The sequence below is a fragment of the Rhizophagus irregularis genome, chromosome 14 (assembly GCF_026210795.1).
Source record: "Rhizophagus irregularis chromosome 14, complete sequence".
In the NCBI taxonomy this organism is placed as follows: Eukaryota; Fungi; Glomeromycota; class Glomeromycetes; order Glomerales; family Glomeraceae; genus Rhizophagus; species Rhizophagus irregularis.
This window is the reverse complement of record NC_089442.1, coordinates 4,596,763-4,611,289: the sequence shown is the minus strand read 5'-3', so window position 1 is coordinate 4,611,289 and position 14,527 is coordinate 4,596,763. Positions and strand designations below refer to the sequence as shown.

At 26.6% G+C, this 14,527-nt stretch overlaps 4 protein-coding genes across 4 annotated transcripts; 1 reads left to right on the top strand and 3 right to left on the bottom strand.

Annotated features, from left to right (window-relative positions):
- Positions 1-409: 409 nt before the first annotated feature.
- Positions 410-3,072, bottom strand: OCT59_006680 (uncharacterized protein; the record flags this gene model as incomplete). Its single annotated transcript, XM_066141429.1, has 11 exons — positions 410-925; positions 1,002-1,175; positions 1,251-1,291; positions 1,377-1,553; positions 1,634-1,712; positions 2,072-2,176; positions 2,293-2,333; positions 2,402-2,501; positions 2,580-2,633; positions 2,877-2,898; positions 2,980-3,072. The coding sequence occupies 11 exons, from the start codon at positions 3,070-3,072 to the stop codon at positions 567-569; spliced, it is 1,245 nt and encodes a 414-aa protein (XP_065998216.1). The 3' UTR covers positions 410-566.
- Positions 3,073-6,858: 3,786 nt separating this feature from the next.
- On the top strand, positions 6,859-7,381 carry OCT59_006679 (uncharacterized protein; the record flags this gene model as incomplete). The annotated part of the gene is made up of 2 exons (XM_066141428.1): positions 6,859-6,912; positions 7,220-7,381. The coding sequence occupies 2 exons, from the start codon at positions 6,859-6,861 to the stop codon at positions 7,379-7,381; spliced, it is 216 nt and encodes a 71-aa protein (XP_065998215.1).
- Positions 7,382-7,934: 553 nt separating this feature from the next.
- On the bottom strand, positions 7,935-9,669 carry OCT59_006678 (uncharacterized protein). The gene is made up of 2 exons (XM_025317585.2): positions 9,135-9,669; positions 7,935-9,030 (listed from the first exon to the last, which is right to left on the bottom strand). The coding sequence occupies exons 1-2, from the start codon at positions 9,496-9,498 to the stop codon at positions 8,003-8,005; spliced, it is 1,392 nt and encodes a 463-aa protein (XP_025177940.1). The 5' UTR covers positions 9,499-9,669; the 3' UTR covers positions 7,935-8,002.
- A 2,047-nt stretch (positions 9,670-11,716) lies between these two features.
- On the bottom strand, positions 11,717-13,528 carry OCT59_006677 (uncharacterized protein; the record flags this gene model as incomplete). The annotated part of the gene is made up of 7 exons (XM_066141427.1): positions 11,717-11,751; positions 11,825-11,884; positions 11,951-11,995; positions 12,072-12,131; positions 12,258-12,462; positions 12,682-13,077; positions 13,145-13,528. The coding sequence occupies 7 exons, from the start codon at positions 13,526-13,528 to the stop codon at positions 11,717-11,719; spliced, it is 1,185 nt and encodes a 394-aa protein (XP_065998214.1).
- Between the last annotated feature and the right edge of the window lie 999 nt (positions 13,529-14,527).

Genomic DNA, 14,527 nt, shown 5'->3' with positions numbered 1-14,527 from the left:
TTTTTTCTCCAAATCTTTTTCTAAGCCTATGGATACGATGTGTTGAATATTTAATATAATTACTATATTACATATTTCATTAAATTATTAAATAATAGTATTTATAATACCAAAAATTATGATAAAAACAATTTCCATCATCAAGGGCATCTTATAAATAGATGATTTTTTTATTTAGAAAGCCATTTGATGAGACAGACTTGAACCCGGCACACCAAATTCGACCGGTTGTGCGCCAAACTATTTAATGAGACGGACTTGAACTCAATCCATTGAATTCGAACCATTTGATGAGATGATTGAGACGTGCTTGAACCCAATCCATCAAATTCGAAAACCCATCAAATTCAAAATCAACGTCATTATACAAATAAAATAATACAATAAATAAATAATACAATAAATATATAATAGAATAAATATATAATACAATAAATATATACTACAATAAATAAATACCTAATACAATAAATACCTAATACAATAAATACCTAAATACAATAAATACCTAATATACAATAAATACCTATACTATACAGTACAAGATTCTACCTAAAATTTAAAATTCACATCGAATCTTTCCAATGAAGCCCACCCTTAAAAGAATATCTAACTTGTTGAGAAAATTCATCATCAATCAAAAAGTCTAAACCAGTTAACGCAATTCCCTTTGAGGCTGTTAAAGTAGCTTTATGTGCAATTTCAGTTTTAGAAGCTTCTGCGAATTCAGGCGTATGATTTGCAATTCCTCCTGGAGGTTTTATATCATATAATGCATGGATACCGGGAACTACGTAAGTCACATTTCCCTGATCAGTTGAACCTCTTGATACTTTTTCTTGTTCGCTTTTCGATAAAAATTTTATACCGAATTTTTTAAGATGTTCCTCATATCTTTCACCTAAAGGAACATTTGTGTTCACGTCTTAAAAAGAGAGAAAATCAAATTTTCAGATTAAAAATATTCGATTTAGCCGATAAATAAACTAAATAAGACTAACCGAAAACTTCGTCTTTCCGAGTGATTTTAAGATCTTTGGCTCCATTTGCCTTTGTACATCCAGTTGCTTCAGCAGCCGCTTCAAAACATTTATAAACACGTGGCTTCAAAGCGCGTAGATTTTCAATTGTTCTTCCACGAATATAAAATTTCCCGGATGTATAATCGGGAATAACTAATTATTATACAGAAATTAATTGATACGTCAAAAAATTGTACAATATAATATAACAATAAAAAATATATATACCATTTGGCGATTTACCACCATCACTTATGATTCCGTGAATTCTATAAAGGTTTTTAGAATTAATAAAAAAAAAAAATCAGATTATAAGTTACAATTAATCCCATGAGTTAATGAACTGAATTCTACCTATCCGTAGGTAAAATCTGTTGTCTTAATAATCCGATACTATTATAAGCCAAAAACATGGCATCCAATGCGTTAATTCCTTCCCAAGGTATTCCAGCTGCATGCGCATTTCTTCCAAAATATTCAACCTCACAATATTCAATAGCTAAAAAGCGAAAGAAACTTCCATCGTAAGAACTTTATAAAAATAAAGATAATATATGAATAATTTTATTTCATTTATTTCAAAGAAATAATCAATTAATTAATAACTTTACGTGGGATGGGCCATTAAAGAGATATCAACATCGTCATAAGCACCAGCTTTGATCAAATTAACTTTGCCTCCCCCTGTTTCTGAAACATATAAAAAAAATTCGTAAATAAAAAAAAGAAAGAATTACATTAATACACCCTCTAAGTGCACACACTAATATGATCTAGAGATGGGAAAAGTTCGTAGTTAAGCGGTCGAGTCGGTTTGTTCCTGTTCGGTTCGGTACTTTCGGTTCACTGGTTTTAATAAATTTTTTGATATGAACTGACTCGGTTCTAGATCAAACTGACCAAATCGTAAACTGGAACCGGCTCATCCAATTTTAACCGGCTCAAGTCGGTTCGCTCAATAGTATCGGTTCAGAACCAGCCCCCATCCCTACTATGATCCAAAGAGGGATGCACTTAGAGGTAACAATAATAATTATCTTGATATCAACCTTCATCAGGGGTACCAAATAATTTTACTTTTCCAGGAATTTCATGTTTTTCAAATACAGCTTTTATCGCAATTGCAGCAGCAATTCCACCAATTGCAATCAGATCTAAATGTAAAAAAAATTTTGATTATAAATAACTTATTTAGATTTATTTGATAATTATTAAGAAATTTATTATATTATTGTTATTGTTATTGTGATTTAGAAATATAATAACTCACTATGACCACAAGCGTGACCAATTCCTGGAAGAGCATCATATCTGTTAAAAGAGAGAAATTATGATCCGTTCCAATACAAATTAAATTGACCATAGGTTCGTTTACTTACTCGGAATTAAATGAAACAACTTTTCCTTCACCACCTTTAGATGAAAATTCTGCTACAAACGCTGTTTTAATGCCGTATGCACTGGGTGTTACATCAAATCCTTTAATTAGGAACGAATAATATTATTATCAAAAAATTTTGCAATTAAATACTTATTTTTCTCAAACTAAAAATTTACCTTGATCTTCAAGATATGTCACTAATAAATTATGAGCAAATATTTCTTCTCCACCTATATATTGAATATATGCAATATGATAAATTTTATGAAAGCATCAGATAAAAGTATTATTGTATTGTAATTACAGTCAATTCTCTTTAGGTGTGTCCTCCTTGGGACCGGAAAAAAGTGTGCAATTATAGAGAATAAATAATTAGAGGTCATATATACTGGGGACTGAGTGCATTTAGAAGGGGAATGCACTTACAAGTGGTGCATTTATAGAGAGTCGACTGTATAACATCATAAACTAACCTAATTCTGGTTTTTCATGGATCTAATATTTATACAAACATTTTTTTAACCTCGACTAATTAAACAAAATTTTATTTACATTTATAATGTACCTAAAGTGTACCTGTAAACTAAGAGTCCTCAATTCTTCTGATTTTTTCTCAATAGCTTTTATTGCAGTAATTGCATACTCGCTCGACAGGCTGATTCCGGACATTTTCCGTTCGTAAAAAATGTATTTGCCAAGTAAATTTAAGTCAATTGACGAAAATAATAAACAATTTTCAGCCTTTTTTTTTGAATTTGATTATCTTTTTTTATTATCAAGATAAAAAGTATGGGGATCCTTAACCTGTACTCCGGGTATACGATATTATTCTGTTCCCCCTTTTTCTTAAATATGATTGGCTCAAATTGTAGCCACAAATTTCGTGTAACTTTATCTTAGAAAATATCTTATTTCGCGAAAAAAAACAAGAACGAAAAAAAACAAGAGCAAAAAAAATTTAATTACACATATAACAAGAAGGAAAAAATTTTTATAACACTCAATATATTTTATTCAGTTTTTTCAGTTTAATAATTTTATTTTGTATTTTATTAAACTTTAATAAACGAACACAAATTTTTCATAAAACTTGTATATACACAGTAAATTACTAAATTTTATTACAAAATCTATGAATACTAACTCAGACAATAACGAAAATTAATATTTAAATATTTTTATATTCATTAAACAGTTATACTTATTCAAAATTAGTTATATTTGGTCATAATGTTTAAATTACGCGACGAAGTATCTGTATAAAATATAACAAAAAAATAAAAAAAAATAAATATAATTTCATAAATATTCACACTTAACTTGATACTTAATAGTCCCATCTCTGCAGAACAACTTTATTTAACTCTTAAGAACGCGTTTACTTTGGATAAGCTGTTGTAATTATATTAATAAAGTTAAAAAACAAGCGCGCACTGTAATTTTTACTATAAAAACTCTTATAAACCTCAAGTAATTTTATAAAATTTTAAATTAATTATATAACTTCATACCTTTATTCCTGTAAAACGATTTCATAGAAATGAGAAAAAGTGAAAGAAAAAGAAAGAGAGTGTGTATACAGTTTATTGTTGAAGCGTAGGGATGTTAACAGTTTATGATTGGATGGTTCGAACCGCAGTTTGATCATAGGACCGGTTTCAGTTCAGTTCAAACGTCAAACCAAACCGAGACCGAACCGATAGAAACCGGTTTAGTGAACCGGTTTTAGATCGGTTCAATTAACGGTTACGTGTATCTGCACGCGTAACTTTTTACAATAAAAGAATAACGGATTTTACATTCTTACATTTTTTTATATCACCTTGCATTATTACAACTATGTCGGGAGTTTTTGAAAATGACGATAATAATTTATCAGATGATTCCTTAGCATCTGATGATGAAAGAATTATAAATAAGAAATTGTCAGCAGATGTTTGGGAGTTTTTTCAAAAAATTCAAGATGAGGAAAGTTGGTTAATTACAAACTATAAGTGTATTTTGTGTGCAAAACTTTATTCACCTGGTAATCCAACATCTACACTTCGACGTCATTTAACTAAAAAACATCCATCACATTATAAAAAACCTGAAACCCGCCAAACTACTTTACGTTTTAAACCTTACTCTCCATCAAAATCTAAACCTATCACAGATTCTTTGGTTGATTTTGTTGCAACTGATTTGCAACCTTTTACCATTGTTGAAAATCCTGAATTCAAATTATTAATTAATAAATTGAATCCCCACTATATTTTACCTTGCAGACAAACCTTAAAGGAAAAATTCATAGAAAATTATAAAATGAGAAAAAATGTGTTAATTAATGAAGTCTCACAAATTAACTCAAAAATCTCTCTTACTACTGATATTTGGACTTCAGAAATCTCAAAAGATTGTTATCTTGGAGTAACAATGCATTATATTAACAACAATTGGGAATTAAAAAATCTCTTACTTGATTTAATTCCTGTAAATGGTTCTCATACAGCTGGGTTAATTACTAGCAAGCTTTTACAAATTCTTGAAGAGTTTAGTATCAGTAATAATATTCTTGCATTAACTACAGACAATGGAAGCAACATGATAGCATGTGGTAATCAACTAGCAACTGAATTAGATCAGGAGTTTAATAATATGGCTTTTACTCATTACAGATGTGCTGCACATATTATAAATTTAGCAGTAAAAGCAGGAATGAGTCATGTTGGAAATGAAATCAAAAAACTTCGTCAATTTGTTGTTAAAATCAAGAATTCACCATTATTTTTGGATAAATTATCAGAAATTTGTACCCTTAAAAAAGTTAAATTTCTTAAACCAATTTTAGATATAGACATTCGCTGGAATTCCACATATTTTATGATTAATAGACAAATCTTAATGCAGGGTGTTTCAGAATTACTTGCAACAACAAATGTTGAAGAACTTGGAGATTTATTTCCAACAATATCTGAATGGCGACATATTAAGGTATTTTTTATTTTATAAATTATTATTTATTTTATTTTATAATTATATATTTATTAATTATTATTTTTTTTTACAGGAATTAGCAAAGGTATTAGAACCTATGTATGAAGCAACCAATTTATTATCATCATCAAAAAATCCTACACAAGGTGATATAAGATTGGTTTTTAATGGAATGTTTAAAAAATTGGATCATTATCAAAGAGGAAATCACCATACACAAAAGGCAATAGCATCAGCAATTTGTAATAAATTGAAAGCCTATTGGGACAAATATTTGAATCAATCTTCCATTACTTCTTCAATATTAGATCCACGCTACAAAACCACATTATTTAGTCATAATGATATAACTGAAATTATTAGTAAATTACAAGAATTATATTTGTCATATTTACCCTTAAATAATCAAACCATACCATCAGCACCAGCACGATCATCTCGTGATTATTTTCTTAATTTACTTAATCCAAATAATATTCGTCAAGAAGTATCGCATGATGAATTAGATCGATACTTAAATTCTCCAGTAGATAGTAATACAGGTTCTTTAATTTGGTGGAAAACTTATGAAAAGGATTACCCAGTACTATCTCAAATAGCTAAGGATTATTTAACAATCCAAGCAACGTCGGTTCCATCAGAAAGGGCATTTTCAATTTCGGGATTAACTATTTCAAAAACTAGAAATAGGTTAGATCCTGAAACGGCAAGGGCAATTATATGCATGAAAAATTGGATATCAGAAAAAGAAAGAATGGAAAATTGAATCAATACTTGCAATATGTCTTTTTTTTTCCTTTTTTTTACATTATGTGAAATTTTGTTGGTAATTTTTTTTCTTATAATAAAAAATTTTTTGACGATATACGATATATTTAAATTCATGATCTGCATTACACAATTTTGTATAAAATACTATAAATATCCGGTCTAAACTTCGGTCTAAACTTCAGTCCAAACTTCGGTTCAAACTCTGGTTCTAAACCTATAACGGTTCGGTTTTGTACTCAAACCACCAGTTTTTGGACCGAAAACCGGATGGACCGAACCGTTAACATCCCTATTGAAGCGTAAACGATAAACAAATAAAATCAGTGTGTGACGTAAGGGGGAACAGGATAAGTAACGTATACCCCTAGGAACAGGTTAAGATTCCCCAAAAAGTATTACACATTTACACATGTGACACACGTGACACACGTGATGTCTGTATAACAAAGATTTGTCACACGTTTTTTATTCATCTTTTTTTGGAACCTTTCGGAATTAGTTGCATATAAAAAAAGATTTTTTTTTTTTTAAACTATTTCAAAAAATTTCCTCACTCTCCTAACTCTTAACACTATACACATCCTTAAAAAAATTTATATTGGACCAACATTAAAAAATATTCTATCGCATTTACATTCACGCTTATTAAATACCTAACATTAAAGTAACTTAAAATTTTATTAACAAAATTAGTTTCTTTCCTAAATTATGCAAATAGATTTTAAAATGGTTAGAATATTATCGGCGAGCTGCCATAGATCAGTAAGTAAACGCTTTATAATTTATTAATTTATTACCGATAGTCTAAGAGTATGAGTTTATAAAAATACCTAAAAAATAAAATGAGATTAGTACTAGTCTTTTATGATATGTGTGAAAATTCTTGTATCTGATATGACAACTTCTCCAAACTTGGATTAAAAGATCGAAAATATGTTCCAGTAACATGTTCAAATCTTTTAGGATACAAGTAATGCTAACATACCTATGTGATTTCTATTAGATTAGACGCTAAAGGAAAAGAAAAAAATGTTATTCCATATTTATTAACATGAAATTTTTCTTTTAGATTCAGATATTGTTTAATCCAAAGATTGGAATGATTATGTGGGAAATTAGGAGGAAGTTGAAGTTTTTATTGATTGGAATGATTATGTGGGAAATTAAGGTGGAGTTGAATTTTAAGTATTGGAATGATTATGTGGGAAATTTGGGCGGGGTTGAAATATAGGTTATGTCTCACATCAACATTTCTGAAGGGTTAAAGCTTTGGAGTGTTGATGTGGGAAATTTCCTTTAGAAGTTTATTTATATTTTTATTGGACTTCTAATATGGCACTTCAATACCTTTTATTTCCTCATAATTTATTACAGCCTTTTAATTCTCATAATCAATTGCTTACTTTAAAGTGAAGCGCTTCGTTATCTCTTTGTTCTTTTAATTTATTGGGTGCACTTTTCTCTTTTATTATTTACATATTTCTTTACTTTTACCTTAAAGTGAAGCGCTTCGTTATCTCTTTGTTCTTTTAATTTATTGGTGCACTTTTCTCTTTTATTATTTACATATTTCTTTACTTTACTTTTACCTTACCTTAAAGTGAAGCACTTCGTTATCTCTTTGTTCTTTTAATTTATTGGGTGCACTTTTCTCTTTTATTATTTACATATTTCTTTACTTTACTTTTACCTTACCTTAAAGTGAAGCACTTCGTTATCTCTTTGTTCTTTTAATGTATTGGGTGCACTTTTCTCTTTTATTATTTACATCTTTTATTTCTTTTACTTTCACAAAAAACAAATTTATTTAATTTTTTTAAAATAAAAAATAATAATTTATATACAATTTTTTTTATTGATGAAAAGAATGACGTTGAATACTATTATTGATTGAGGTATTAATAATACTTTCATTAATAACACTAAGATTAGTTGTTCGCCTTTTATCAGCGATTGAAGTTTCATAAGCGGGAGGTAAATCATTTAAATTATGAGAATAATCTTGATTAAGATTAGACCAACTTTCATCATATTGAGGTAAATTATCAGCGCATCTACAAGATAAAAGAGTGATTGGTACATCAATTTCAATAACTTCTTTCTTAAATTTGTTGGTAAAATTTCCAGTCATTTTTGATTTTATAGGTACTTTAACATTTATATGAAATTTTAAACTATGTGATATAGTTATTGATGGCCAAGTACAAGAAATATGTATATAATTTGAACATTTAGGTAAAGGAAAAATGAAATTTTTATGATAAAAAATATCATCTAATATAATTTCATTATTATCTTTATCAGAATTTGAATTATTATTATTATTATTTATACGATAAACTGAAAGGATTTTTGATTCAATATTTTTTTGACCACGTGATCTATAAATAGATTGTTCGTTTAATTCTATTCGTAATCCAATGACTTGTACTCTTTTAACTTGTGGAATTGTTTTAAAATCAATATTAATAGAATCTCCTATTGAATAAGCTTTATTAGGTATTGTAATTTCAAAATTTATTAAACCAAGCCAATCTCTTGAAATTGCAATTCCTTGAGAATTTGATTCTTCGGATAAATCACGAATGATTGTCACATGATGAGACGTATGTAGATTAGGAGAAAGTTTCGCTTTGATAACTGTAGCTTGAAGTTTATAACTAACATTACCAAGTTGAGCTTGAATAGTTTCAGGTAAAGTACCAGGAAGAAACAATTCAAAAGGGTAAGTATAAATTCCTGCTGGTAATAGATAATTATTATCTTGTAATGAAGAAGAGGGGTGTAATAGAGAATTTGCAGTTGGTGAGGGAAGAAAAGTCCAATTATGGTTTATTAATTCACATTCTTCACAAAGTTCATTACGATTTTTATGAGAACCTTTAAATGGAAAGAGAAATAATTTTATGTTAAAGGAAAGATATTAGAGAAATTTTATTATTAAAGGGATTTTATAATACATAATTATAATTATTGATAATTACCATAGTAAGATTTACATTGAGGCCAATAAGTTTTCATTCGTCCAATAAATTTCATTTCAATTCGTTTAATTTTAGTTGGTTTAGATAAATTCATTATTAATTCACCTCTCATAAAACAACCCAAAGATTCTTCTGGATTTCCTTGAAAATATAATATAGGTTCTATTAATCTGATTTGTAAATTTGAAGAAGATTGTAAAATTATATTTCGAAATTTTGATAAATAATATTTTGCTTTTTCATTATCGTGAGTATGATGGTGTTTATGAGGTAAGGAACTTTCCGTTGAGGATAATATTGAGGAGGATAATATTGAGGTGGATATTGAGGTGGATATTGAGGAGGATGATGAGGAGGATGCCATTTTTTTTTTTATGAATATGAAAAAATTTGAGAAAGAAAAAAAAATCTATTTTTTTTTATTTTGAAATGAAAAAAATGAAAAATAAATAAAATAAATATTATCTATATATATCTATATATTTTTTTATTTTGCAAATATTTTGCTAGTTAGGAGATAGGAAAGTAAAGGATCAAAAAAAAAACAAAATGTCTTGTGTCTTGTATAATAAAACGTTTTATATATATATATATTGTCTCACAATTCTAAATAATCATAAAAAAAACATCAAATAATTTATTTATATTTATAACTAATCGGTAAATTTTTAGTAATCGGGATTTTTAATTGTAATAGGGTCATCGGAAATGTGCGTATGTTTGGTTTTTGATTTTGTAAACCTAAAAATGATGTAATTTCTAAGATAAAGTTGGGCTTATTATTTTTGTTACTACAAACTGCATAATTACAATTTTATGACAAATAGGCTAATAGGCGTCTTTATGTTTAATAAAGATAATCCTTTTTATGGTAAAAAAAATAAATCAACTGATGATCGGATTTTTTTATTGGAAATGACGATCTTCTATTGATGATGATCTCAAAAATAATTTTATATTAAAAGTTTATTTTATATTAAATAATTTTTTTAATAATTATGCCCAAAAAAATTAAATTTTTAAAAAAAGAAATCCGGAGAAATGTTATATCATAGAAACAACGATACGTATATTTCTTATATTATTAGAACTCCTTGTTTATAATATCAATTTCAGGCAAATATTAATACACTGTTTATAAACTGTTTATAGTGTGAATTGATATCTTTGTATAATTATTCGAAACAATATTTTTTTAAAAAAAGAATATTTTCTTATGAAATATTTAATTTAAATTAATTATATGTTTAACGTTACACGAGGAATTAATTTAGTGAATAACGGAAAATCCAATTAACTTATAAAAGTGACACAAAACAATTAATATTTAGAAATGACCTAACAATGCATTAATTTGTCAAAAAAATTAACTCTCGTGACCCACTCACATGGCATATAATTTACATCGTGAACACTAATAATTTTTGCTTATTTATCGTATCTCGAAAATAATAAATATTTACAAATTATTTTTTTTTTGTAAACTTACTTTAAATAAAATATATTTAACCGGTTTATTTAAACATAATTTGGAACCAGTATTTTCAGCTCGGTAAATATTCATTAAAAGGACTCGGAATTTTTTTATAATTTATCCGAAACGTAAACAATATCAGTTAAATGTCTCTATTGGTAAATTGGTAAGTTTTGGAATAAATTGCATAAATATAATATGAAACTTTGTTCTAACTCGGGGAAATTCCATAATGTAATTACTATAATTACTATAATTACTATAATTACTATAATTACTATAATTACTATAATTACTATAATTACTATAATTACTGTAATTACTGTAATTACTGTAATTCATAATTAAATTAATTAATTTTGTAATTATGGTGACAATGCAAGTTTTACTTTGTTCTAGCTAATTTAATTGATAGTTTCTTTTTTTTAGTAATATATGATATATTAATTAAGAAATTCATTATCCTGTGATATTGTGATCATATTTAGAATATCATATACCGTAAATTATCCAAATTGTTCGAACAAAGACTAATTTTTGAAAGAACTGCCTGAAATTGAACTTTGGTATATCATTATGCGAAATAACGTAATAGATTGATTACATCCGTTTAAAATACTTTAAATATATTTAGTTTCTTTAAATGTAGGTAATTACTAAAACAAAGATTGAAATATGAGAATATTCGATTTATCAGATTCAGATTATTCCGGATTTACGAAAAAAATTATTACAAAACGAAAATTAAACAAATTTAAATGAATTATTTATTCCTCGTTTATATATATATATATATATAGGTTTCATCACATATAAGATTATTTGAAATTATTTTCAATATTGCTCGGCAAAATTTGCGTAGCAAACTTTGCCGTGTAACCTATTTACGCCTATTAATCGTTCACCTGGTTTTGACATCATTGTCAAACACGTGGTTTATCGAACCAATAAAATAATACTTTAAAATTATAAATATTTACTGCAATGTATTCAAATATTATGTTCGGAAAAATAATTATTTGTTCGTTTTCTAATTATTCTCGTTTTTCATTACTGGTGTAAAAATTAATATCTAAATAAGGAATAATAATCTTTCCTTCAAAAAGTATTAAATATCAAAATCGATTTCGTTAGTAATATATTCTATAAAGTTGAAAATGTAAAATATGTTAGATTATAAATTATATATTGGTTGTTATTTATAATTTTTACTTACCATCGTTAGATTGGTCAGATTTTGTATCGATATCAAATTCAAGTTCTGTTGTGATGTAATCTAAATAAGAAGAATCAAAATTTAATCATTTTATAAAAAATGCATGCATAATAAAAAAGTAATTACCAATACTTTCATCTTTGATTATTTTAATCCTTTTAATATTTTTGCCTAAATAGATATCTTTGATTAATAAATAATTGGTTTCTAAAATTCAATATACAATATATAAAATTTATTATCATACCATTATCAAACCTATTATCAATACTATTATCAAGTTGGTTATCATTAAACTTTCTTTTGACTTAAGGTTCGTTAAGAATTATATAATCAAATAAATTATACCAAACATAAAAATTATTACCATTAAATAATTTGAACTAAGTTAAAAATTATGAAAAATGTACAATTAAAATTTCAAGTTATTTACCAAGTTCTGAAGTAACGGATTGGATTCTTAAACTTATTGTAGAAGCTGCAGATTTTATCATGTCACTTAAATATCTACTCTTATATATGGCTTTAGGATTATTTGTTGTCACAGGCCCAATATCTGATGATTTTATAATTATAGGTTTATGACCATAATGATATATTTCCGTAATTTCTTTTAATATTTCATCTGCTATTGGTCTCTTTACTGGATCAGAATGCCAGCATTTTTTCATTAAATCAATATAACCTCCGGGTGCATTTGTAATAATTGGTGGACGTAAACCATCACATATTTCAATTATAAGTTCTGTATTATGATTTCTATCCCAAAAAGGTCTTCTTCCTACCATTACCTCCCACATAATCATTCCAAAACTATATATATCTGAAGCTTTGGTATACTTTTTTCCTTGTAAAACCTCTGGTGCAACATAAGGAATTATGCCATAAATCTCTTCTTCATTATCTGTTGATTCAGTTGCTGATTTACTTGTTCCTAAATCACATAGTCTTGCCTTAAGATCACTGAAAAGAATATTTCCACTATGTAAATCTCGATGTATAATATTCACACCATGAATATCTGCAAGTCCGTCTATAATGTTTTTTAAAATAGTTAACTTAAAACTCCAATGAATGTTAAAAAAATCTTTAATTATATAATGCGTCAAATCCGAATTATAATATGGCATAATAAAAATAAGATCTTGAGTAATACGATCTTGAGTAATGCCATAATATACGTTAACATGACTTGAATGACTATCGTAAATTAAATTATCTCCATTTAAAGAATAATGATAAAACATCTTGAGCTGAATAAAATTTATTAGTTGAAATTATATGTCTTGAATTTAATAAAATTAATATGGAAATATTTACCTCGTTTAATTCTTTTGAAGTAATATCTTTAGAATCATTAAGCTTTTTAAGAGCAACTGTTTTAGACTTATTAAGTAGGGTATAATCTAAAGTACCCTCATCAGAAATTTTACAATCAATCCAAGTAGCTTTATAAATTTTACTAAAACCTCCTTCACCGATATGTTCAATATTATTGAAATTTTCATAAGGAACAAATATCATTTTCCCATTATCTTGTTCATTATTAGTTTGAGTATATATGATAAAATCATCAATAACTTTATTTCCACTTGGTATAATTCTTCTTTTTGCTATGTAACAAATATGACAAATTTGATGATTTTCATATGAAGAAGTTCTTATTTTATTACATTCTCTACATTTCACGTATTTTTTTTCCATTATTACGTCAATTCTTTTAAAAATTTTGAGCGTTGTAAATGTCCATTTAAATACCTTCAATTTATTAAACCCGGAGTTTTTTTTCAATCAAATTCTTATTCTATTATATGCAATTTCCGATAGAAATTTCCTTAAGTAATCATAAAATGTCACTATAGAATGCGAATCTCTCTTCTTGATAGATTTTCTGATTATAGTTACACCATTTGAGTAGCCTAAATTTCTTTGTATTTCTTATTATCTTTCGGGTGATACAACATAGAATTAAATTCTGAAATTCTTTATTGTTTTATTAATCCTTATTCACTTTATTTAATCAAATAATCGATTTAATAATATGGGATACAAGTCTTTAATTCAATTATACCAGGATTAAGATTTTTTATAAGCTGCATATTATATGAAAGATAGTTGCTATAGTTTCTTTAAGGTATTTTTTTTAAAATAATTATATGTTATAATTATAATAAAGTTACCGGTTTTTTAATATAGTTTCACGTAATAGAAAAAGTTTCGAACATTAATTTCCAAAGTTTTATCTCCAGACTCATAATTCAAATGCCTATAAAATAAGACGACGTTAACGTTAAGAACGAAAAAACTTTACCAAGATTTTCTTATATTCTAGGTATTTTGAGGAAAAATTAAGATTCTATTCCGTCTTTCCGATCGAAATTTCCTTAAGATTATCGATCTTTCCTTGATAGATTTCTAAATTGCAGCCACAAACATTTGAAAATCTAAATTTCCCATTGTGATAAAGTATAGAATTAAATTATGGAACAAAACTTTTTTTGTTTTGATATTACTTTTTATTTCGAACGCGTAATGCAAATTTTTTTGATTCGATATTAATTTTGTCAATTTCTTGCATATAAATATTCAATAAATATACCAATGAAAAATAACTTTTATAATTATGTAATAAATACGACATTTAAATATCAAAATGAATTTCGCTAGTACTATATTCTATAAAGTTAAAGAAGTAAAAAAAAA

Coding starts and splice junctions, on each gene's coding strand:
- OCT59_006678 (XM_025317585.2), bottom strand. CDS start 9,498: ATGGCATCCTCCTCATCATCCTCCTCAATATCCACCTCAATATCCACC. Junction 9,031..9,134: donor TCAATGTAAATCTTACTATG/GTAATTATCAAT, acceptor TTCCATTTAAAG/GTTCTCATAAAAATCGTAAT.